This window comes from Scleropages formosus, chromosome 12 (genome assembly GCF_900964775.1).
Source record: "Scleropages formosus chromosome 12, fSclFor1.1, whole genome shotgun sequence".
Taxonomy (NCBI): Eukaryota; Metazoa; Chordata; class Actinopteri; order Osteoglossiformes; family Osteoglossidae; genus Scleropages; species Scleropages formosus.
In genome coordinates, this window is record NC_041817.1 from 4969224 (window position 1) to 4995501 (window position 26278).

The window sequence follows — 26278 nt, forward strand, 5'->3', positions numbered from 1 at the left end:
GTTTCACTTTGACCTAGAAAAGACCCTGGTTGTGCATTGATTTGAGACTAATACAGATAACTGTGTTTTTGTGAAGGTAGCCTTGAATCTATTTACTATTTATGTCCCATCATAAAAACTTTTGACTGAGCTGCAAACATCCACTAAAAAGGCAAATATTGAAATTAATTTTAAAGAAAGACATATCATGGTAACCTTGTTGAAAATGATTAAAAAATATATGCTTTGTAATTGATATATATTGACTAAATGTTACATACACAAAGTAAAATGGCTGGGGAAGAGTTCTATATCTGAACACTAAGTTTGCTTAAAACTCATTTTCTATCTAGAATGCCTAGGAGTAGTGGGAATTTTCCTCCCTTGCTTTTTTGTTTTTCTTTCCTCTGTGCCCAGTTGGCTTACTTTATTGTGGTGTCTGAAAGGAAGGTACACCGTTCTTTGGAAATTTCACTGAAACAAAGCACTGTGACACTTAGAGTGCGCAAATAAAAGAGTTTATTAAGGGCAGCAGCTCGTGCCACAAGCTCCTTCACACCGCAGAACCTCGTCTGCTCCCGCACGAAAAAGCCCACGTTATATATAGTGCCGCCAATAACAATTCCCGCTTCACTTAAGAAGTAACCAATGACAATTATCCTTTGTCAGCTTACACCCCACAGGCTGGCAGGAACCTTTCTTTTACAAAACTCTGAATGATTTGTTTTTGGTGTAAAACACCACATTTATAACCAGGCTAGCTACTAGCTTTTGTAATACTTTAATAATATGTAATTAAACTTTTGTCTTTTACTACTGTACCGTTGAGACGGGAGTCCGGCACGTAGGCGTGTTGCTGTTATGTCTGAACACGGACGAAAAAGTAAAATGACCCCACGTGCTGAGTGTATTTATAAGTGCACAGTGCGAACTGTAAAGTGCCAGGTAGAGGTGAAACAATAAATGCAGGACAAGGAGACACACAGTGTATTCGCGGAAAGGTGAAGAGTGAAACGTGAATTTGTGAGTAAGACTTCAACACGGCGGCGTGATGAAATACTGGACTGGAACATGGGACCAGGACTGGAGAACAAGAGAATCAGAATCAGAACGAGCTTTATTGCCGGGTATGTTCACACATACAAGGAATTTGTCTTGGTGACAGAAACTTCCACAGCACAGACAAAATGACAGTGACAAGACACAGATGAGAAGATAGAATATGTGAATGAAGGATAAAAAAATATAAAGTACCCAATATAGAAAAATAGTCACTAGACATTGTATGTATGTACAGGTATGTTCTATACAAATGCAAGGGAATGTGAGTAAGACATATGATGTGATAAATAGATATAATTATAAATATAAATAGCGTTGTGTATTGCACTGATTTACTCTCTAGGGGGGATTTAGCTGTTCATGAGGTAGATGGCCTGAGGAAAGAAACTTTTCTTGTGCCTGGCTGTCCTGGTGCTCAGTGCTCTGTACTGCCAGCCAGATGGCAAAGGTTCGAAGAGGAAGTGGCCTGGATGTGAGGGGTCTAGAATGATTTCGCTAGCCCTTTTACTGACTCTAGACGAGTGCAGTCCTTGGAGAGCTTGGGGGTGTGCCGATGATTCTTCCAGCAGTCCGAACTATCTGCTGTAATCTTCTGATGTCTGATTTCATAGCTGAGCCGAACCAGACAATTATAGAGGTGCAGAGGACGGACTCAATGACTGCAGAGTAGAATTGCTTCAGTAGCTCCTATGGCAGATTGAACTTCCTCAGCTGGCAAAGGAAGTAAATCTCTGCTGGGCCTTCTTCACAATGAAGTCTGTGTGGAACTCCCACTTCAGGTCCTGTGAGATGGTGGTGCCTAGGAACCTGAATGACTCCACTGTTGCCACAGTGCTGTTCATGATGGTGAGTGGGGGTAATGCTGGGGTGTTTCTCCTAAAGTCCACAATCATCTCCACTGTTTTGAGTGTGTTCATCTCCAGGTTGTTATGACTGCACCAGACAGCCAGCTCTTTGACCTCCTGTCTGTAAGCAGAGTCGTCACCAACCCAGATGAGGCTAATGAGTGTGGTGTCATCTGCAAACTTCAGGAGTTTGACGGAGTGGTCTTTTGCGATGCAGTTGTTGGGGTACAGGGAGAAAAGCAGTGGGGAGAGCACACATCCCTGGGGAGCACCAGTACTGATCGTGCGAATATTGGATGAACATTTTCCCAGCCTCACTAGCTGCTGCCTGTCTGTCAGGAAGTTGGTGATCCACCGACGGATGGAGGTGGGTACAGAGAGTTGGGTTAATTTGGACAGGAGGAGGTGTGGGATGATGGTGTTGAAGGCCGAGCTGAAGTCCACCAACAGGATCCTCACATAAGTCCCTGAGGGACTTAGGACTGGAACATAAACACCTATGGAACAAACTGAAGAAATAGGGAACTAATGATCACTACGAGAGCACAACAGAAACGTTGATTAAGAATCGGCAACCTATCCTTTGCCACTTGCTCCTTCTATACCTCACCAACAACCAGACTGCAAACAGGTGCATAGATCTGGGCGAATGGCACTGAGTGGCACCTCCTCTGGTCTGTAGGGATATTGTCCCTGTGGGTTGTGACAACTACTCTCTCCATTCTTTGTTCAGTGCTCTGTGTCATTTTGTGAGAAGCGTGCTCTATACAAATTAATGGAATTGCAGACTTTAAAATGGATGTAAAAATCTATTTGGCTATTTTAGAATTTAAAATATGACAGTGATCCATTTTTCATAATGTGTATTTGTATTTTAACATATCCCTGAACTCTCTCACACACACACACACACACACACACACACACACACACACACACACACACACACACACACACACACACACACAGACAGAGTCTGAAACCGCTTGTCCCATGCAGGGGTTGTGAGGAGCTAGAGCCTAACTCAGTAGCACAGGGAGTAAGGCTGCAGGGGGAGGGGACACATCCCGGGCAGGACACCAGTCCCTCACAAGGCAGTCCATGCAGGACTCAGACCCCAGACCCACCAGAGAGCAGGACTCAGTCAAACCCACTGCACTACTGCACCCCACACTCACTGAACTTAGTTTTTAAAAATTTTTTTTTTGGAATGCTGTTATTTACTCAAGGGGTGCGGTGGCACAGTGGGTTGGACCACGGTTCTGCTCTCCGGTGGGTCTGGGGTTCAAGTCTCGCTTGGGGTGCCTTGTGGCGGACTGGCGTCCCGTCCTGGGTGTGTCCCCTCCCCCTCCGGCCTTACGCCCTGTGTTGCCGGGTAGGCTCCGGTTCCCCGTGATCCTGTATGGGACAAGCGGTTCTGACAGTGTGTGTGTTATTTACTCATTTGTATTGTTTTCTGTGTTGTTCTTCTTGTTGTTTAAATAAAAAAAGTTAAAATTCTTCCTCTTCCCCTCTGCAATTGTCACGGTGCCCCACACTTTCACTTGCAGGGTGAAACATGTTGCATTACATTCAGAAGAAGAGCAGTGATGGCACTTTGTAACATAACATCATGACAGGTTTATGGGTAACAAACAGTTCCGTGTGAGAGGAGGTCACACATGCTTGGAGATCACTTTGCACAAGGTGTACTGACACCAGACCAGCGTACCATAAATGGGAGATTTAATTTGGGGCTTGATTAGACACGTGGTGTTTTGCAATTGGGGGCGCGGTGGCGCAGTGGGTTGGACTGGGTCCTGCTCTCCAGTGGGTCTGGGGTTTGAGTCCCGCTTGGGGTGCCTTGCAATGGACTGGCATCCCGTCCTGGGTGTGTCCCCTCCCCCTCCGGCCTTACGCCCTTTGTTACCGGGTAGGCTCCGGTTCCTCACGACCCCGTACTGGACAAGCGGTTCAGAAAGTGTACGGGGGGTGCAGTGGCGCAGTGGGTTGGACCGCAGTCCTACTCTCCGGTGGGTCTGGGGTTCGAGTCCCGCTTGGGGTGCCTTGTGACGGACTGGCGTCCCGTCCTGGGTGTGTCCCCTTCCCCCTCCGGCCTTACGCCCTGTGTTGCCGGGTAGGCTCCGTGACCCTGTATGGGACAAGCGGTTCTGAAAGTGTGTGTGTGTGTGTGTGTGTGTGTGTGTGTGTGTGTGTGTGTGTTTTGCAATTCATGCACATAAAAACTGCAAAAGCACAACAATGTCTAGCAAAGAAGAACAAACAACATGGATTTCAGCGCGGTCAGCAGACAGTCATTAACGTACATTTATCTATTTTGGTGTATCTTGAACGATGGGGGTGCGGTGGCGCAGTGGGTTGGACTGCAGTCCTGCTTTCTGGTGGGTCTGGGGTTCAAGTCCCGCTTGGGGTGCCTTGCGGCGGACTGGCGTCCCGTCCTGGGTGTGTCCCCTTCCCCCTCTGGCCTTACGCCCTGTGTTGCCGGGTAGGCCCTGTGACCCTGTAAGGGACATGCGGTTCTGAAAATGTGTGTGTGTATCTTGAATGCTAAAGAAGAAAAAACCAAACACTGCATATAATTAACTGGTGTGAACAACAGCTATCAGTGTGAAGTAAAACTGAAGTTATGTTCAGCACTGCAATAGTAAAACACAAGGCCCCAATTTTAATTAGCCCTCAGGGTTTGGTATGCAGAAATTAACAGAGAACACAGCAAGTGTAGAGCTGTAGGCAACAAGGCAATGGCATCGGCTTGTCACGCTGCCAAAACATACACAACAGCAGCAACTTGGATAAGTACATCTTAAATCTACATCTGAAGACTGAGACAGCACCTGACTCTGAGGGGAAATCAAGTAGGCTGTTTCATGGTTAAGAAGCAAAACAGGAGAACAATCCATTTACAGTTATCTTTATTCATTTAGCAAACACTTTTCTCTGAAGTGACGTACAAGCCATAATAAACAAAAGTCAATTTCCCCAACAGAAAAAGAAAAATAGATGCACATTAAACAAGTAGGTGCCAATAGAACTGAATGGAATTGCGGAGGTGATTGTGACAGAAAATATAGTGCAAGTTTATGAAGCAGACAGAAGATCAAGAGGAAAGTGGAACTCAAAAAGATGGGTTCTGAGACCATTTATGGATGCTGGGAGGTATTTAAATTTTTTTTGGAATATACCTTGTAAACAAAACAACAGTGAAGAATAAAAAGTTGTTTGTTAAACTGAGTCAAATTTTTAAGTTACAGTTTATAAGTGAAAATAACCTATTACATAGAAATAAATTTTAAAATGTGTAGCTTTCCACTAAAGTGTAATATTCAGGGGGGTGCAGTGGCGTAATGGGTTGGACCGCAGTCCTGCTCTCCGGTGGGTCTGGGGTTCGAGTCCTGCTTGGGGTGCCTTGGGATGGACTGGCGTCCCGTCCTGGGTGTGTCCCTTACGCCCTTGTTGCCGGGTAGGCTCCGGTTCCCTGTGACCCCGTATGGGACAAGCAGTTGTGAAAGTGTGTGTGTGTGTGTGTGTGTGTGTGTGTGTGTGTGTGTGTAATGTTCAGTCAAATATTTCCATACAGGAATAAAACAGCACAACACTGGTTTTTGTGACAATGAGAAATCCAGAAAATTAAAAAAGATCCTGTTTTAAGGATGGGCTGAATTATTCTAAAACTGACTAGTTTTTTAATAAGTCATGTATACATATATGACTTAGACATATAAATATACGTATATAAATAATTTCTAATGAAAAGTCTCTAGTCTAATTATCATACTGTATTATAAACATTTAATTTTATCTCATAAACTGTTAAAATCACAGTAATAACAATGACAATAGTAATAATAAGGAGTTATTTCAGTGTACAATGCATTCAGAAAGTATAAAGAGATGGTCAGGAGAAATGGCATGCACATGAGGGAAATATTATATTTCTTGTTTTCAATAAATTTGCAGAAATTTCTAAAGTCCTGTTTTCACTTTGATATCATGAGGTACTGTGTGTAAACTGATGAACAAAAAAAATGAATTTAAATGATTTTAGCATAAGTCTGCAACATAAAAAAATGGAAAAAAAGTGGTGTCATGCCCAACATCACACGCCAGACACCTAGTATCAATCAGCACGACCAGGATTAAAATGCACCAGTCCACCACCTTGCAGATTCTCAACAAAGACAATAGTCCCTTCAGCTCTCTCCAGTCCCGTCTTGCGATCCTTACTTGTTCCTGATCCTTGCCCCCTCTTCCTCGCTCTCTTGCCCGACTCTATGTCTCCCATGATGCAACCTCTTGCCTGGTCCTTCCACCACATCTTTGCATCTTCGTCTCAACAACATTCGCCCATTGACCAACCATTCACCTGTCCCCGACCACAAAACCTGCCTAGCCCTCCAGTGACTAATAAAAGATCCAGTTTCCTGTGTGTTGCCTCGATGACCTCACGGAAGGTGTATATTTCAATTATTTCATGAAAAAAAGGTCATATTTTGGAATCTTAATTAATGAAATACAATATGTGAGAGAAAAATCAGTGCAAATAGAAAATATCAAGCCACCTGCTCACTTTTTTCATATTGAAAGAGTTACCCAGTAATGTTTACATGAGTTATACTAGGTAATTTAATGAAATATTTCAACAATTTTGATAAACAAAATGCTGGTGTTAACAGTTATTATATAATTTGTCTTTTGTACAGTTGAAAGCTGGTGGGCCATTACTGTCCTCTGACACTGCACTGACCTACAGTAATTCTACACCGTCTCATGTTATTATTTCCAAAGGTCTCCCAGGTAATAGTTTGCCGTATTTTTCAGCCTCTTGTCCACTTACCTAATGCAAGAGTGCTTTGGGCGTATGCTTGTGTCCGCCTACAGACCTAGCAAAGAGCTGGACTGGGATACCATAAAGGCAGGTGTTCCCACTTGAGTGAAATGGAAGGTAGGAGGCATTATGCTTTCCCTTCCTCTCCAAATGCATTTTAATACATATTCTTTGGGCCCATGAAACAAATGTGTTCCCAAGTTACCTGTCAGGAAAAGCCTGCACCTGCTTGTCGATAAAAGAGGACCAGCAGAGACATGCAGAAAAAAAAAACCACCTCCAGACTGTATGTGTCTATCACTCACACAACTTTATCACTGCATCTTTTAATTTGGGAAATACATTTGTAATTACAATGACAAAAAAGAAAAAAGAAAAGGCAGTGCCCTATGTTAATTGCATTTTTGGATACTAGTACAGCTTTGACTGAGTGTCACTTGGAATACATCCTGTTTAGATCTCTAGGGAAGATACTGGGAAGGGATTTCTCAATGTATTTTTAGTGCTGTGGAACAGATCAATTACACCTATGTGCAAATAAAATCATGGATACCCTGGATAGGACACCAGGCCACTGTGAGGTAGTCACACCCACATCCACACTCTCAGTCAACCATTCACACACTATTGACAATTTACGATGATTAATTCAGCTGTATTTGGATTGTGGAAAGAAACCGGAGCACCTTTAAGAAACCCACATAGACACGGGGAGAACATGCAAACTCCACACAGACTGATTCAAACCGATGGCCAAACTTCCCAGGCCCTGTGAGGCGGCATTGTTGCACCACCATTCCACCTCTTCTGTTAATCACATAATATTATTGTATGAAATATCTATTTCTATTGAGTTCTTTAAGCAGCCCCTGAAGCCCAGCCACTAGACAACATTAAACTCTATCCTTTCCATTTATGTTTTAATGGATTTTGCTGAGGGGGTGTGGTGGCGCAGTGGTGCAGTGGGTTGGACAGGGTCCTGCTCTCCAGTGGGTCTGAGGTTTGAGTCCTGCTTGGGGTGCCTTGTGATGGACTGGTGTCCTGTCCTGGGTGTGTCCCCTCCCCCTCTGGCCTTATGCCCTGTGTTGCCGGGTAGGCTCCGGTTCTATGGGACAAGTGGTTCAGAAAGTGTGTATGTGTGTGTGTGTGTGTGTGTGTGTGTGTGTGTGTGTGTGTATTTTGTTGATTCACTCATATTTCATGACTGGTTTGTTTAGCTAACTTGTTATCTGAAACTTAGCCAGTTCTACTAACACTCATCACATTCTTTTGTCAGTCATCATATTTGTTTTTTGTTGCGTTTCCCTGACTCAGCCATCATCACATTTAATGAAATACAAGAAAATAGTATTATTTAATGTCTCTGTGACTTGCTGTTTCATTTCACTGCAATAATGCTACAACCCACTAACTTTGTATGAGTGTTTTTAATCCTATTCCTTATGCTCCAGGTGTAGGCTCTTTTTTCTTTTCAGCTGAGCTGTCGCAGGGCTCTTACTAAACTCATTAATTTTGCCTTACTGGGTTGTTGAATGAATGAATCACAGGAGTCAAAGCACATTAATTCAAGCTTTATACCGAGGCTGTGTGTATTCTTCAATTCTTGTGTACATTCTTTAGGCTGTGTATATTCTTCCATTTCTGTGAAACTGAATATACTGTAGAATATAATGAGATGTGATGAGCTGTGTCCCTGTGTTATGTCTTTTGCTTTATCGCTCTTCAAACTTAAGCAAGAACTAAATAAATTGGTGCTAAACCTGTTTTTTTAGTCAATACTCAACTGTTAAAATGATATGAGTGATGTTAATTTTATGACAGAAATTTAACACCTTTGTTGAATGTATCACTGCTACACAGAGGTCCTGCCACAGCACCTCTGTTTGCTTTAGCTCTGGACTTTGACAATGCCACTTCAAAAACTTTAAGTTGATATCTTTTCATCCATTCTGACATGGACACACTTCTGTGTTTTGGATCATTGTCTTCCTGCATGACCCAGCTATGCTTCACGTTCAGTTCTCGGACAGATGACTACACATTCTCCTTTTAAGTTTTATGTCAAGTAGTCCAGGTCCTAAACTCCGCCATGGACAGTCACAAGCCCGGCTGAGAAAGGAGGATGGTTGATCGAGGGGCTAGCTACTCCACACCAAAAAAACCTTGCCAGCTACAGAAACGCCAACAAGGAAACTTTAAGGAGAGCCCTTGCTGGTGGCCTGTGCCCTAGGAGGGGTGGAAGGCGCAAAGAGAGAGAGAGTTCAGGTTCTAAAGTAACAAAGTACCCCTACAACATCACATGGCCATCACCATGTTTGACTGTTGATACATTGTTCTTACTGTGGGATACTTTGTGTAATACGGCAGATGTAATGAGACCCATGCTGTCCAAAAAGTTTCACTTTTAACTCCTCCGTCCATAGAACATTCTCCAAAAAGGCCTGGGGATCATCCATGGGCTTAATGGCAGAGGAGTATTTTTATTATTCTTGGCTGTACAATTTTTTGTGACTTCCTGGGTTATTTTGTGCAGTACTTTTGGAGAAATTTTGACAAGCCAGCCACTCCTGGATTCTGGACATGATGGCTGTCACTGTGGAGTACCAGAACCTTATAAATGGCTTTGCAACCATTTCAAGACTGATAGATGTAAACATTTTTCTGATCTCTTCAGGAATTTCTTTCGAATGTGGCATAACGTACCTGTTTAATCTTTGTGCTGGGAACTTCAAGGATTTACATTTACATTTCCATTTATTTATTTAGCAGACGCTTTTCTTCAAAGTGACTTCCAATGAATTCTATTTAGTGTTATCAGCTCACACACCTTATTCACCAAGGTGACTTACACTACTAGATACACAACTTACAATGGGTCACTCATCCATACATTGGATAAAAGTAATGGGTTAGGGTCAAAATATGTGAGGTGTACATCAAGCCAGTCTATGTTCATTTACACACACACACACATTGTCTGAGACCACTCCTCTCAAGCAGGGGTTGCAGCAAGCTGGAGCCTAACCCAGCAACACAGGTTGAGGGAACACACTGGTCCATTCCAAGATACCCCAAGCAGGAGTCAAACCCCAGACCAACCAGAGAGCAGGCCCCAGCCAAACCAGCTGCTGCATCACCACACCCACCATGCTCATTCACACACACTCACACATTGAAACCACTTGTCCCAAGCAGGGGTTGTGGCAAGCCTGAGCCTAACCTGGTAGCTCAGGGCATGGGACACACCCAAGACAGGATGCCAGTCCACTGCAGGGCACCCCAAGCAGGACTCGAACCCCAGACCCACCAGGGAGCAGGCACAGGCCAAACCCACTGCACCACTCCCCCCATGTTCATTCACCTAGGACTTATTCTATGTTTTCTGAATTTTGCATTTTTTTTTAACTGAGAATGTGATTTAGGTCTCATTCTGGATCCATTTAACTCAGGACAAAATCATGCCCTCATTTTGACTAAACTCATTCCAGAGTATGTAAATCTCAAGCTGGCACTTACTGTATGTAGGGTATAACTGGATGTGCTTTGAAGAGATTGTCAAAAGCCTGAAATTTGTAAAAAAAAAAATGATTTTGGTCCTCTTATTTGCAGTTCTGCATTCCTTGAGCTTTAGCTCATAGCTGAAACATGCTTAAGTCTATAATTATACCAAAGTCTGTTCGATGCCCAGGTCATGGTGGATCAATACACACATGCCAGTTTTAGGCAAAAGTTTTTTTTTCCTGTGTATTCCAGACTCACTTATTTTTTACTCTCATGAGCACAAGATGAGTAACACATTACTTCCATTGTCACATGCTGCTTTTAGGCAAGCAAAAATATGGAAAAACTTGACAATACAGCAATTAAAACTGATTAACTGTGTCATGTCCTGAGCACCCACCTCATCGGCGACACCTACCGCTTCCTGATGGAAGTGAGCAAAAAGAGGGACGACGCGCAAGCTGGGGTGCGGAACCTAGTTTTGCCTCTCTTGTTTCCCGTATGATGTCGCCACAGTGAACCCAGCCCGAGACCGACCTTCGCCTTTGTTTTCTGACCATATTCTTTGTCTTGCCCTTCGTATACTGTCTGCCGATCACCTGACCCTCGCCTGCCCCACCGCCTGCTTTTGGATACCGATTTGGATTGATTAAACTTCTCATCTCCCTACTCTGTGCTTGAGTCCGTCCTTCTCTCAGAGCGAACATGACAAACTGCATGTGCTTATTGCATTTTTTGAGGTTGTTCCGGACAGTGGGACTTACTAGTCATTTCATCTTTTTAGTGTTTTCTCCGCCCACCTTTTCTCAGTCATTTCACTGACTGCATGATGCCTGCAACACCACAGCACTCTCAACTTGCACTAAAGGTATAGAAAATAGTGCTGCTTAAAAGCACTTCTAAAGACTCCTACTTCACCTTTTGTTTGTAGATGGCAATAAGTCTACTAAAGGGAATTACCTTGAGGCCCAGTGAACATCTCTACAGTAGCATCTTATCTCCTTTGAGCCTTTCTGGACTTCTGAGGCTTGACTCAGCCATAGGTCATTTAAGACATGAAACACACACACACACACACACACACACACACACACTCTCAGAACCACTTGTCCCATACAGGGTCGCGGGGGAACCAGAGCCTACCCGGCAACACAGGGCGCAAGGCCGGAGGGGGAGGGGACACACCCAGAACGGGACGCCAGTCCGTCGCAAGGCACCCCAAGCGGGACTCGAACCCCAGACCCACCAGAGAGCAGGACTGTGGTCCAACCCACTGCGCCACCGCACCCCTTCCCATGAAAAACACAATAGACATGAATTTGTGGTTGTAGAATAAAGCCCTAACATACACATTATCTTCTCTGAGGCAGTCATATGATTGACATGCCTTTTGTTTGCAATGCATCTCAGAATATTAGACATCTTTACTTGTTTTAAAATGTGTGCATATTCATTTGAAGAAATGAATTTTGACTGGTTGTTGAGGAAAACTGCATCAAATGAAAAGCTGAAAAATGATTCTCTGGATTAGATTATATGATAAAACAAGAGCATAAATCTCAATCTTAAGAATAGTGCTATATACAGTATTTGAAAACTATTTAAAAATATATGAGGATACAAAAGTTGTACATTATATTACCACAGGGGTTGGAATTTAAAAGCAGCTCTTGCTGCTTAATAAAGTGAAGATGAAGTGATAATCATTCATTTTAATTTTTTGCTGTGCCAACAGACCAGCATTGATAAGAATTTTTTTATTTTGCTTGGCATTATTTGTTCATTTTCAGTGGAAGGACCAAAAATTGTTTCCATTCTCAAACAGAAGAAAACCAAAAGAGAATAAATGCATATTCAGAATTTTATTTATGTCTTCTATACCTTAAAATGTCCATTTAACTATGGATAGTTTGTCCTAGACGAGAGTAGGAGACCAAGGAGTTGGAGTGGACCCAATTGCGGATTTCTTTATTGTGGGAACAAAACAAGGAGTAAGCAAGGATCATAGTCGCAGACAGGTGTGGGTTGTTTGAGGTGCAGACATTGTTCTTGGGACGAGATAGGAATCCAAGTCCATCAAGCGAAGCAGGACATCTGGAACCAGGAAGGCAGCAAACAGGACGAAGGGGAAAGGATGAAGAGGGACTGGAAGGATGAGGAGGGTTCTATCACTATTGCAGGAGAAGTGGGTTTAATCAACAAGGTTCTGCAACCAGGTGAGCTGGCACGGCTTATTTTATACCCTGCTGCTCTGAATCAGGGCAGGTATGGTCATCTGGTGCGAGGGCGTGGATGTGACACAGACATTACTTATTTTGAAAAAGTTAAAGGTTTGTTTAAAACAACCATTAAGTTTTGTGGTCTCAAGTCAACTGACACTTTAATAGCTCTTAGATAGAGACTTCAAAAAAATGGATGCAGTTCAGTCGCTTGTACGTCAGGCTGATGAAGAAAGTCTTTAACCTGAATTACTCCAGTAAACTAACAAGCTGTATCACTAGGCTTCAAATGTGTTTCAAAAATGAAACTGCAAAGTAAGAAAAAAATATATGTCAAAGACCCAAATACCCTTATTGCACTTTAGATACTGAAGCAAGCTTTTTATGTTGTACAATCTTGCTTATACCATGTAAAATGTGCCGTATTAATGTAACTAATGTAAGGATTTCATTACAAGCTAATTTTAAAGTGTGTCACACATAATGTAGTGTTACATGCTATTTTAAAGAGAAATTTTGACCCAGTTCAACATTAGCAACTGAAAGGTGATGTTGGCAAACTGTTTGCATGGACCCTTCAGCAAGAGTGTGAAGTGAGTAGACGACAGTGACCCTCTCAATCAGCATCAGACCTGTTCAGTCTGTCTATACCAGTAGATAGGTATGTAGGTGTTATAATGCTGTCAATAGAATCTTCTTTACAGCACCTGAACACTGACTGCAAAGAAGCACTATGTTACAGTTAATTACCACACTCACCATGAGCAATGTGTTCTTACTGCCTTAACATTCAAATTTGCATCTGACTCTGTGTTATAACCTTTGTTGGTCAAAGGTTAATAGAGACTCTAAGTGGAATAGATTACAAAAAGGACAATGGCTTATTATTAAGCCAAACAACTTTGCCATTTACAGTGACAAATTAATCTTCCATCTAATCTTACAGTGCATCACAGTTGGAGTGCCAAAATGTTCCATAACCTATTTTTTGTCAAAGTGAGTAAACATGAATTTTAAAAAACATAAGCCTTCCTAGGCAACTGACTGGCTAATATGGGCTGAATGACTGAATAGAAGGTCACAAATCACCAGTTTAACTGAATATCCTTTGATATTCATATAGACATTAGACACCATTCCATACAGCCCAGTGCATGTGTAATAAGCATGATTGCCTTCAGGGACAGCACAGGAAAACTCCTGATGTAAGGCAATGCCAACAACATATCGTATGAGACTAAAACGTGAGAGCAAATCGTGCTGTACTTAGCAGTGACACCAGATAAAATGGCATTACGAGTGTTGCTTAGTCTTAAAATATTATGGTCACCCTTTAAGGCAAATATGTTTAATTAGTCAGGAGAAACGTTTCTTCTGTTTAAATAGATGGCCTGAACCTGTATAATTAGAATATTCCCTAGGTGAATTTGTGGCTATCACTGACAGCCTTACACATAAATGTCTTAAATATCACCCCATATAAGCCAAGTGCAATTGTCCAGAATTGTGTTTCAATTTATCTCACATATTTTTGGATTTGCTGCAGCAGCCAGCCAAGGAAAAAAACAGCTGAAGAAGAGAAGTTTGTCACTGCAGGCCTAGCTGCGGACAACAGTTGGCAAGACATTTTTAGTGTGGTCAGCATATTATTCATTCCCCTCACAGGAATGCTCATTATTAGAACGCATGTAATGTTACATGTCCAGGAGCACCAATTTGTTTCCATTAGGTCTTCCGCTGTAGCCATCTCTCCTACTTTAAAACTACTCTAATGAAATACAGTATGCTTAAATTACCTACAACTCTTCAACTGTAGGCACATTATAAGATTCACTAATTGCCTTTTAGAAAATGCTTTAGAATTTACAACAGCACTGCCTACATGGTTGCTAAATTAGCTTGTTAATAAAGCTACTGTATGCATTTTAAAAACACATTTTTTCCTTAGTTCATTATCAGTGGGTTTATATTCATTGAGTGGGTTTGTTATGTAATATGTTGTTTAATTAATCTCTGTGCCCCGTAAAGCTCTGCTACTGTGTTTCTGTACCTAATTAGAATAATGGGATGAAACTAAGTGAATGCCATCATTGAAGAGGAAGCCCTGAGTGTAAATCAGCTCTAAATGTTCACAGAAGAAGAGAAATCGTGTCATACCATGAGAACTGATATTACATTGTATGATTTGCCAAAACCAGATCTGAATGGTCCCTTTTGCCTATGATAAATTTTCTTTTTGGTGCTTTAAGGGAAAACTGTATTCTGAAATTAGGAAGGCTTAAGAAAAACTTTTATAAAAAAGAAATTTATATAAAGAATAAAGAAACACATAAGGTGATCACTAAGGCATTATTACTGTCTTTATTGTCAAGAGAATAAAAAAACTCAGGAATCGTGTTTTAATCTGAGAATGTTAGCTTTTGTCATGCCCCTGAAAAACTTGACCTGAAAGATTCACTCATTGCACCTGGACATAATCAAAAAAGGAGGAATAAAAGAATCTAAACAACCTCAGGAAAACTGCAGATTTTCTTTGAGAACCTATACTTCCCTTTGCCTTTTCCTTGCCTTTGACTCTTAGTTTAATCATGTGCTCAGAACTGGCTTGGAAACTTGACTCTGATCTGGATCACAACTTGTGCTTGGAATCCTACTGTTCCTCTGGCCATGAACTTGACCACTGCCTTCACCCTTCACCATGATTTGACTTGACCCTCGACCTGACTCTGGACTTCAGCTTTCTTTCTAACCCTGAAACTTGCTGCAACTTCACTTCCTGTACCAATGCCTTGTCTCCATCTCAAACACCCTTCACGCATCGTTCCCTACCTCATCACACTCAATCCTGCATCAGTTCCTGGTTTTTTCATCCAATAAACTCTGCTCTTGGTTCCACCCCCGTCTCCGTATTGGTATAATTCCTGACAGCGTTCGGTTAATTTTAGCAAAAAGTATAAAGTTGTCACAGTAAATTATCAGAGATGATATTCAATAACAAGTGGTTGGTACCACAAAGCTGGACATTTTTGTCTTCCCCAAGCAAGCAAGAAATGCGGTCAGAGGTCCAAGTCAACCGTCATGGCTTTTATGCAATTTGGCAGAAGACTGACAGTTACATTTAAAGCATGAAGTAACTTCTTCTCCAGGCAGGGGCTGAAAATCCAGCAGTGTGGCTCACACTGGCGTTGCTAGGTTACAGAAGAATTCACAGACGGTTGCCTGCAGGCTTCTTTCCTCCAAGGAAAAAGGGGATATCACCTGATAGACTGACGTTATGGCTACACTCAAGGGAGCATCTTGCTTGCAAGAGAACAAACTCTTCTTCGCTTCTCTTAGTTCTCCCACACTTCTTTAACATTATTGTTCTTGCATGCAGTATTTCAGGAGGAAGGGCAGGGCACCAAATGTTAATGTTCATCATATTGTAACGACCTGCGTTACTGTTTTAGGAGGGAAACCTGTCTAATGTAAATAGTTGCATTATGGGGAATAATGTTAAATAACGTGTAACCACTGGGGGCATCTCTGGGGGAAATAATGGGGTGACTGTGTTGATGAGTGTGTTGAGAAAGAGCCTGGGGGTGCTAAGTAGGCTGGGAAGGCTAGCTGTAGGTGCAGCTCCTGGAGAAAATGGGGTCCTTGGCCTGAGAGTGTTAGTTCCCTGGTGCTGGTGTTCCAATAAATTGCTTGTAATGAACACTGCCTCTGTGTCTTTCTTTGCCCCATCCAAGCCCACGGTGCTGCGCACTGCAATATTTCAGGAGCTCAATGAAATTTTCTTTAAATTATATGACTTGTGTAGCTTGATAGCAGTGGAGTGCTACCCTGAAGGTAAATTGCTTTTAGGTGTATGAATCTGATTGCGGTGTTTCTCAACATCATGCATTCAACTGTAATTTCAAATTTTTGATTACTATTTGTTGTTTTTAAGCAGTGAGAAATTACATGATAAGAAAAATTAACAGCAACCCTTACAAAACAAGAGAATTGCATATCATGGAGGATTGGTTGTGGTGACGCAGTGGGTTGGACTGTGTCCTCTTCTCTAGTGAGTCTGGAGTTTGAGTCCTGCTTGGGGTGTCTTGTGATGGACTGGTGTCCTGTCCTGGGTCCCCTCCAGCCTTGTGCCCTCAGTTGCTGGGTTAGGCTCTGGCTCCCTGTGACCCTGTATGGGACAAGTGGTTCAGAAATATGTGTGTGTGTGTGTGAGATTGGTTTTCAGGATAGCTCCAACAAAACCAGAATACACTCATTCATCTCAGTCTTGCTGTGTGAGGACCTTCTATGGGGCAATAAACCAGAACTCCCCCCACTTTGCATTTGCAAAGCTATTAAGAAAAACACATTACATAAGAAACAAATGCATTCCAGTAAGACAATAAGTTTATGAGAGGAGCCAGTTTTCTCCAACAACCCTGGGGCAGAAAAGACAGAGTTCAGGAATGGAAACTATTTTTATGCTGACGAGACCATGACGACAAAGAGTGTAAGAAGTAGAGAACAGAGACACTGAACAGGATTACAGCATGGTGTCTCTTTGTTCAGGAAGCCAGAAGAGCCTGTAGCTGCTGTGACTGCCCGGGAACAGATTTGTTAATTTCAACCTGTCCTATACAATTTTTAAGTGCAGCACTTTTGCACAACTTTTACTTAAGCTATCAAACATACAGTAGAGTGAACAAGTACATCACAAAAAGTTGTTTGGTAAACTGTAACATGGGTACATCCATAGGGCTGTCAATTTTGTTTTCCCCTTTTGGTTTTCCCAAACCATAGTCTGGAATGAGAGGCACATCCGTCCACCATCAAATGACCAATTCACTGAATAAGAAAGGTGAGATTTCCTCTAAGTTAAAAGGCACTCCCTGGAGGCCTTTGGGGGAAGGTTGTTTGTGTAATATCTCTGACAGTGCTCTCTCCTTGTTGCAGTTAGTTTTTATGTTTTCCTTCTTTGTCTCATTTGTATGTTGCTTGCCTGCCTGTTTGGTTGTTTCTTTTATCTTTTTCTCAGTGAAAGAATAGTACAGTCAGTCAGGTGAAAGAAGACCTTGTTCTGAGTTTTGATCACTTTTTAACTCTGTGCTTTGGGTTAGCAACTTAAAAGGCTAGGTTGGTTAGGCTTTTCCTTGTTTTTTTCTGAATACACTCTATGTTAACATTTGTAAGGTTTTCCAATATGCTCTCTTTCTGTGTACTTTGATTATTGTCTTTCACAGAAACATTAAACACATACATTTTATGAGTTTGTTGCTCCATACTTGTTATCCTGTCCATTCATAACAAATAACTTTTCAAATTTTATGTTACATCCCACTACACCCATCGGCAGCCTTGGGATCATAACAACATGATATACAACACCTATGAAATACTAAAATTTATGTTCACTCACCTTATTGGTAGGTACTGTCAGAACCATGGCCATACCGCAACCAGAAGCACCTGGCTTTAAATAGAGCATCTGGCCTTAATTAGAGCACCTGACCTTAATTACAACACCTTACTATAAATAGCACAACTCCAGCACTTCCCAGTTGCAGAATCTTACGTGAGACAACTGTTCTTCCTACCCCTACCCTGCCCTACCCTGCCCTGCCCTACCCTGCCCTACCCTGCCCTACCCTGCCCTACCCTGCCCTACCCTGCCCTACCCTACCCCTCCTTGATTATGACTGCTCGCCTTGTCCCTTGACTACAGCATCAGATCCTTGCCTCTGTCCAGTTTGACAATCAACCAACCATTCACCCGAACCCGATAACACAAGCAAACCTAGTCCTTTAAAACTGCATAAACGATCCTGCACTTGGATCCACCCTCCTCTGTGTCCTCTGGTTGCCCTGACAGGTAAGAAACACTGTAGAGGTTGTATACCTAACCTTTCCAGATCCGGAATGTTTAGGAATCCAACTGGAAGAGTTGGAAAATGTTGCTTTGAAAGGATAAAATGGTTTATCATTCTCAGCATATTGCCACTGTGACCCAACCCAGAATACATTTTGGTTCATTTGGTGTTATAGTAGATTCATTAAACATTCACTGTACTTTTTAACCCCTCCGCGAACCACCACCTTAACGTGGTGGAGGGGTTTGAGTGCCTGAATGATCTCAGGAGCTATGTTGCCTGGGGCTATATGGCCCCAGTAGGGTCTCACAAGGCAAACAGGTCCTGGGTGACAGACAAGACAAAGCGTGGTTCAAAAGCCCCTTATGACTATTAAATGAAAGTTCTCGTTTACCCTGCCCGGTATAGGGTCACCGGGGCCCCACGCTGGAGCCAGGCCCTCCGACCCAAACCTCGGGTGCCAACTCTGGCTTTTGAGACTTAGAATGTCATCTCACTGGTGGGAAAGAAGCCTGAGCTAGTGCAGGAGGTTGAGAGATACCGTCTAGATATAGTCGGGCTCACTTCCACTCACAGCTTGGGATCTGGAACCACTCTTCTCGACCAAGGGTGGACTCTCCACTATTCTGGCGTTGCCCAGGGTGAGAGGCGGCGGGCGGGTGTGGGCTTATTAATAGCCCCCTAGTTCAGCCGCCATGTGTTGGAGTCTACCCCGGTGAATGAGATGGTCGTCTCCTTGCGCCTTCGGGTCAGGGAACGGTCTCTCACTGTCGTTTGTGCTTATGTGCCTAGCGGCAGTGTAGAGTACCCGGCCTTTTTAAAGTCCCTGGGGGGCGTGCTGGAAAGCGCTCCCACTGGGGACTCTGTCGTTCTACTGGGGGACTTTAACGTCCACGTGGGCAGCGACAGGGACACCTGGAGGGGCGTGATTGGGAGGAACGGCCTCCCTGATTTGAACCCGAGTGGTGAGTGAATTGTTATTGGATTTCTGTGCTAATCACGGTTTGTCCATAACGAACACCATGTTCATGCATAAAGGTGTCTATCAGTGCACTTGGCACCAGGACACCCTAGGTCGGAGGTCGATGATCGACTTTGTAGTCGTTTCTTCTGATCTTCGGCCATATGTCTTGGACACTTGGGTGAAGAGAGGGGCCGAGCTGTCAACTGATCACCACCTGGTGGTGAGTTGGATTCGATGGCGGGGGAAAAAGCTGGACAGACCTGGCAGGCCCAAACGTATAGTGAGGGTCTGTTGGGAACGTTTGGCGGAGGCCCCTGTCAGAGAAGTCTTCAACTCCCACCTCCGACAGAGCTTCAACCAGGTCCCGAGGGAGACTGGGGACATTGAGTCTGAATGGACTATGTTCCACACCTCCATTGTCGGGGCGGCGGCTCAGAGCTGCTGCCATAAAGTCTCCGGCGCCTGTCACGGCGGCAATCCCCGAACATGGTAGTGGACATCGGAGGTAAGGGATGCCGTCAAGCTAAAAAATGAGTTCTATCGGGCCTGGCTGGCTCATGGGAATCCTGAAGCAGCTGACGGGTACCGGCGGGCCAGACGGAACGTGGCTCTGGAAGCCGCCGCGGCAAAAACTCGGGCCTGGGAGGAGTTCGGTGAGACCATGGAGAAAGACTTTCGGTCGGCCTCAAAGAGATTCTGGCAAACCGTCCGGCGACTCAGAAGGGGGAAGCAGTGTTCCGCCAACACTGTTTACAGTGGAAGTGGTGTGCTGCTGATGTCCTCGGGCGGTGGAAGGAGTACTTTGAGGATCTCCTCAATCCCTCCGACACGCCTTCCGTAGAGGAAGCTGAGGCTGGGGACTCGGAGGGGGACTCGTCCATTACCCTGGCTGAAGTTGCTGAGGTAGTCAAAAAACTTCTCGGTGGCAAGGCTCCGGGGGTGGATGAGATCCGGCCCTAGTTTCTCAAGTTTCTGGATGCTGTGGGGCTCTCTTGACTGACACGCCTCTGCAGCATCGCGTGGAGTTCGGGAACGGTGCCTCTGGACTGGCAGACCAGGGTGGTGGTCCCTGTTTTTGAGAAGGGGGACCGGAGATTGTGTTCTAACTATAGGAGGGATCACACTCCTTAGCCTCCCTGGGAAAGTCTATGCCGGGGTACTGGAGAGGAGAATCCGACCGATAGTCGAACCTCGGATTCAGGAGGAGCAATGCGGTTTTTGCCCTGGCCGTGGAACACTGGACCAGCTCTATACCCTCACTAGGGTGTTGGAGGGTTCATGGGAGTTTGCCCAACCAGTCCATATGTGTTTTGTGGACCTGGAGAAGGCATTCGACCATGTCCCTCGTGGCATCGTTGTGGGAGGTACTTCGGGATTATGGGGTTCAGGGCTCGCTGCTACGGGCTGTTCGTTCCCTGTATGACCGGAGCAGGAGCTTGGTTCGCATTGTCAGCAGTAAGTCAGACCTGTTCCTGGTGCATGTTGGACTCCGCCAGGGCTGCCCTTTGTCACCGATTCTGTTCATTATCTTCATGGACAGAATTTCTAGGTGCAGCCAGGGAACAGAGGGTGTCTGTTTTGGTGGCCGCAGGATCTCGTCTCTGCTTTTTGCGGACGATGTGGTCCTGTTGGCTTCATCAAGTCAAGACTTGCAGCGTGCACTGGGGAGGTTTGCAGCCGAGTGCGAAGCGGCGGGGATGAGAATCAGCACCTCCAAATCCGAGGCCATGGTTCTCAGTCAGAAAAAGGTGGATTGCCCCCTCCGGGTTAGGGGGGAGTTGCTCCCTCAAGTGGAGGAGTTTAAGTATCTCGGGGTCTTATTCACGAGTGAGGGAAAAATGGAGCGGCAGGTTGACAGGTGGATTGGTGTGGCGTCTGCAGTAACGCGGTCATTGTACCGGTCTGTTGTGGTGAAGAAGGAGCTGAGTTGTCAGGCGAAGCTCTCAATTTACCGGTCGACCTACGTTCCTACCCTCAGCTATGGTCATGAACTTTGGATCATGACCGAAAGAATGAGATCGCGGATACAAGCGGCAGAAATGAGTTTCCTCCGCCGAGTGGCTGGGCGCACCCTTAGGGATAGGGTGAGGAGCTCAGTCATCCGGGAGGAGCTCGGAGTAGAGCCGCTGCTCCTCCGCATCGAGAGGAGCCAGTTGAGGTGGCTTGGGCATCTGTTCCGGATGCCTCCTGGACGCCTCCCTGGGGAGGTGTTCCGGGCATGTCCCACTGGGAGGAGGCCTCGGGGCAGACCCAGGACACGTTGGAGAGACTACGTCTCCCGGCTGGCCTGGGAACGCCTTGGGGTTCCCCCAGAGGAGCTGGAGGTGGTGTGCGGGGAGAGGGAAGTCTGGGGGGCTCTGCTTGGACTACTGCTCCTGCGACCCGGTCCCGGATAAGCGGAGGAAGATGGATGGATGGATGTACTTTTTAAAGACAATGTTTTCCTTTCATAGCAAGCAATAAATTTGAGTTCATAATATTGTGTACAGTGCATGATTACATGTGACTACATGTATTGTCTGTTATGTGTTCCTATGTATTCTTTGATAAATTTGCATTCTTGATTTCTGCTTTGCTTTATTTACTGCTGCATACTGTTGTTAACATTCTGTGGAAAGCAATTTGATCAACAGCAGCCATGACTTGCTGTGTGACAAAATGTCAGCTGCCAGGAAATGATCAATATTACATGTTTTTAAAATACCGTTTCACATTTTTTTTTCCAACTGCTTTAGGAATCGTTCCACAGTAGTTTTGGTAGTAAAATGCATTCTAAGTGACCATATATTTCTGTTAGGATTTGCTATGTAGCATTTTTTTTGAGTTGGGTGCAGGGAAGATAAAGTAATCCTCTTTCAGTGTGTTGGCATCTGTTAGGTTTCCTTTGTATATATCTGATCAGTTGTTTGGCATTCATGTGCACTCACTGTGAATACAGAACTCTGGCTGCAATTAACAAGCTTTTTAAGATTAAAATGTTTCCTGCCCTTAGGAGAGGGTGACTGTGAAATTTTCAGCTAAGTTACAGTCAGTTTATACTGACTTATTTTTAATTGTCGATTGGTGGGGAGGGGGCATAGTTGCACAGCAGGTTTGACCAGGGCCTGTTGTATAGCAGGTCTGGTGCTCGAGCCCTGCTTGAGGTGCCCTGTGGCAGACTGGCGTCCCGTCCGGGGTGTGCCCTCTTCCCTTTGCCCCTGCGCCCTGCTGGGCTAAGCTCCGACTCACCGGGACCCCGCCTGGGACAAGCAGTTGTAGACATTGTGTGTGTATTGGTGGGGGCCATTATACACAGCTGTAATGCCAGGAACAGTTATTGTGGTGTTGACTTTTGCTTTTCTATAAATTCAAGCCTCGTTGTCCAGTCAAATCCCACCCTAACCTCACCCCACCCTCAAGAGCAGGTGATGTCTCTGGGTTTTAAAAGAATTTTCCATTAAAAATTCTCATTTTCCATTGTTGAAAACTTCAAGGAAACTTTTTTTGGAAAATTTTCTTCCTCTTTTCATCAAATTAGAATGAAGATGAATATAAACAGAAAACCACCAATATCCAAGCTGTCATGGTGTCCCCCTAGCGCGGATGCATAGGACCCAAGTGCAAAGCACAGGAAGTGAAATCAAGGGGTGATCCAGTAGACATGGTCAGGAAAACAGGAAAAATGGTCACCTATCTGTGAGCGGAATCCAAAGGTCAAATCCAAGAGTCGTTGTCCAGTAAACAGATGAGAAGTCTTGGCAAACCAGGAAGTCCTAGACGCAGGGCAGGAACTGGGAAACAGGGAGGTCAGGAGATCTAAGGCGAGAAGGGGACGCACAAACTAGTAGCAAGGCTGAACAAGGTTCCACAACTTCCTGCCCTCCAGGCTGTCTTTTTATGTGCCCGGACTCTGTTCAGCTGCAGGTGTTGCTCGTTACTGAGGTGGAGGGCGTGAAACAAGCAAAGTCTTTTTCCTTTTTAGCTTGGCCCAGGGTTATCATCATAGTTTTCATTTTAACTAGAGTCATTCTAAATTGTTAGCTCCATCATCAAAAGTGTTTTCAGTTAGGTTCCACATTGAATTAATGCATGTTCGCATTATAAATTAAAAAAAAAACCCTGTGGTAGGTAACACAGATGCCAACACAGTGAAAGAGGTTCAGTTTTTTTTTTTTTTTATTTATCTACCCTGTATCCATTTCATGGATTCCGGTTTTGTACAGGAGAACGGCATCCCCGGGAAGGACGGTTACGTAGCTTTGTTGGTGAGCACTCTCGATGGGCAGCCCCTTGGGTTGTGGAGTCTTGCACCAGAGTCCTTTGCATGATGGTTGGGGCATGCCTTCAAGAGGACGTCTTTTGTTTTTTTTTTTTTTCTTTTTTTTTTTTAAGTCCTTCAGGCCGCAGATACCCCTGTTCTGGGCTTTCCCTGGCTGGTGAGCCATGACCTGGTGTTTCGGTGGAGGACAGGGGAGTTAGTATCATGGGGTGACTGGTGTGCGTGGACCTGTTTATGACTCCCCTGCAGAGTCACTTCCATTGAAGCGGTAGAGGGGGCTCAGCAGGTGGAGGTCCCCCCATGAGTACAAAGACCTCCAGAAGGTCTTCAGTAAAGTCCCAGCAGCCAAACTTCCCCTGCACCAACCGTGGGACTGTGCAATAGATCCCCTACCCAGTACCACCCTGCCGCAAGGTTGTGTTTACCCCCGTTGCTTCCTGAGTACAAGGCAATGACGGAGTACATTGCAGAGGCCCTCAGCGCGAGGTTAATTTGGCTGTCTACCTCTCCCACGTCTACAGGGTTTTTCTTCAAAGAGAAAGCTGGAGAAGGGGTGCGGGGAGAGGGAAGTCTGGAGGACTCTGCTCGGACTGCTGCCCCCGCGACCCGGCCCCGGATAGCGGAAGAAGAAGATGGATGTTTGCATTCGTTTTGATGGAATTTTCAATTTTGGGGTTAATAACTTTTAATATTTCTATGGGGGTTTGGAAAATTTATTAAATCTGTTGAAATACCTGAGTTTGGGTTATATATTGGAATAGAACCCAGGGCACCACCCTCATAATTAGGCGAAATGGAGGGTGGCGCTACATAAAATGGAGGCACCGCTGGGATAAATTAATTTAGGATGAACAGGTACTGGAAGCTAAATTGACTAGTTTATTGTGTAGTACATATATAATCTTTGCAGTGTGAGGTTAAGGGAATAGAAGTGTGTTAGATTCCATAACTGTTTATCGGTGATAATTGGTACAGGCCCCGTAGAGTTCTTGCAGTTTGAATGTTAAACAAAGTTTAGTACCAGACAAGGCACAGTGACCACAACTGAAACATGGCTGAGCTCCGTAATTGGTGTAGGGGAGAGGCCATTAACCCTGAGTACGCTCTGTTAGTGAAGGATATTCCTGAAGATGCAGAGATTACTCTCGTTGAAGAGACTTTGCAATCCATCAAGGCTCTGGGACGAGTTAGAGTGCGGGGACGAACGTATGATCCCCAGACTCAACATCTGATGGCTCTATGCGAATGCCGTGAGAGAGTAAATGTGAAGGCAATCCCTTTGGACGTGTTGCCACAGGACAGTGACAAGCCATGGAGAATCCTAGGAGTCTCAGATGAGGTTGCAGGAAGTCAACAATCTTCTGAGTCTGACCGACCGGAAGAGAACATGAAGGTGCCCCTCCAAGCCTGCTCTCCTGAAGCAATCATTCGTGCTGTTGGGGACTTGATGGAGAGGCAAGGCAGGCGATCTGTGGATAGCAATGTGTATAGGAGGCTACGTACTTTCTCAGGAGTTGTCCCGACCCCACTGGGTGAGGAACAGCTTGGAAACTGGATAGAGCAAGCATGTCTCATGGTGGATAACTGTGAGAGGCCAGACAGAGAAAAGAGGTTAAAGATTATAGAGAGTTTGAAGGGTCCAGCAGCGGAGATTGCTCGGGCAGTTTGATTTAGCAACCCTGATGCATCTTCGGAAGAGTATATTGAGGCTATTCAACATACTTTTGGGTCTGCTGAGACTGGCGAGGAACTCTACTTTGCATTCAGGCTTCTGTGTCAGCATCCAGGGGAGAGGGTCTCCGAGTTTCTTCGAAGAATTGAGAAAACTTTGAGCAGAGTCACACAGAAAGGAGGTCTTGCAGCAAAGGATGCAAATGCCGCTCGCCTAGATCAGCTCATCAAGGGAGCTGTAGGAGCCGACATAATGCTTTTGAATCTGAGATTGAGAGAGGGACGAGACAACCCACCTGATTTCTTACAACTGTTGAGTGAGATTCGCACTGAAGAGGGATATGAAGCATCTCGACAGAAACTGAAGTCCACCGTGAAGCCTGTCCAGGCCAAAACTGTAGTGGCACATGCAGACAGTGGAATGCAAGAGCTCCAAGCTGAAGTGAAAGCTTTGAAGCTTCAGTTAGCTGAATGTTCTGCTGTGCTCCCTGCTCATCCTGTGGTGGTCCAGAAGTCCAGCATGGTAACAACTGACTCCACTGAACATTCAGAGGATGATAGAGATATGAAAGCCTTGAAAAAAGAGATGAGAACTCCGAAAGCAAGTCAAGAGTATGTCAGTTAAGCCTGCTACTGCAGTCATCGAGAAGTCAGATCCCAGACCACCGTCCTCACCTACACCACAGCGAGGCTCACTTCCATGTCGTAGACAGGGTGGGTTTTTCTGCTATCGCTGTGGTGAAGACGGGCATACAGCCGCAAAATGCGACAGACCAGAAAACCCACAGAAAGTGATCCAAAAGTTCATTCGTGCACAACGCACAGTGAGAGTCACTAAACAGGGATCAAGTGTTTCAGCTGAGAGAAGCCCTTCAGATGTTCACGTGAGTAGAGGTTTCGCCAGTACCCAAGCTGGTTCATTACCTAAAGGATTGGTGGGACCACCCTCCACTGTTCAGGTCAAGGTGGAAGGGAAGATCTGTACAGCCTTGTTGGACAGCGGGTCCCAGGTGACAATTATTTTTGACAGCTGGTATAATGAGCATTTGAGACATGTACCATTGTGTCCGGTAAGTGGATTAGCTATCTGGGGTCTGAGTGATTCTGATGA

At 44.7% G+C, this 26278-nt stretch overlaps 1 protein-coding gene across 1 annotated transcript; it reads left to right on the top strand.

Moving 5' to 3' along the window:
• Positions 1 to 24547: 24547 nt before the first annotated feature.
• On the top strand, positions 24548 to 25792 carry LOC114912041 (paraneoplastic antigen Ma1 homolog). The gene is made up of 2 exons (XM_029256896.1): positions 24548 to 25159; positions 25277 to 25792. The coding sequence occupies exons 1-2, from the start codon at positions 24548 to 24550 to the stop codon at positions 25790 to 25792; spliced, it is 1128 nt and encodes a 375-aa protein (XP_029112729.1).
• The last annotated feature ends 486 nt before the right edge of the window (positions 25793 to 26278 follow it).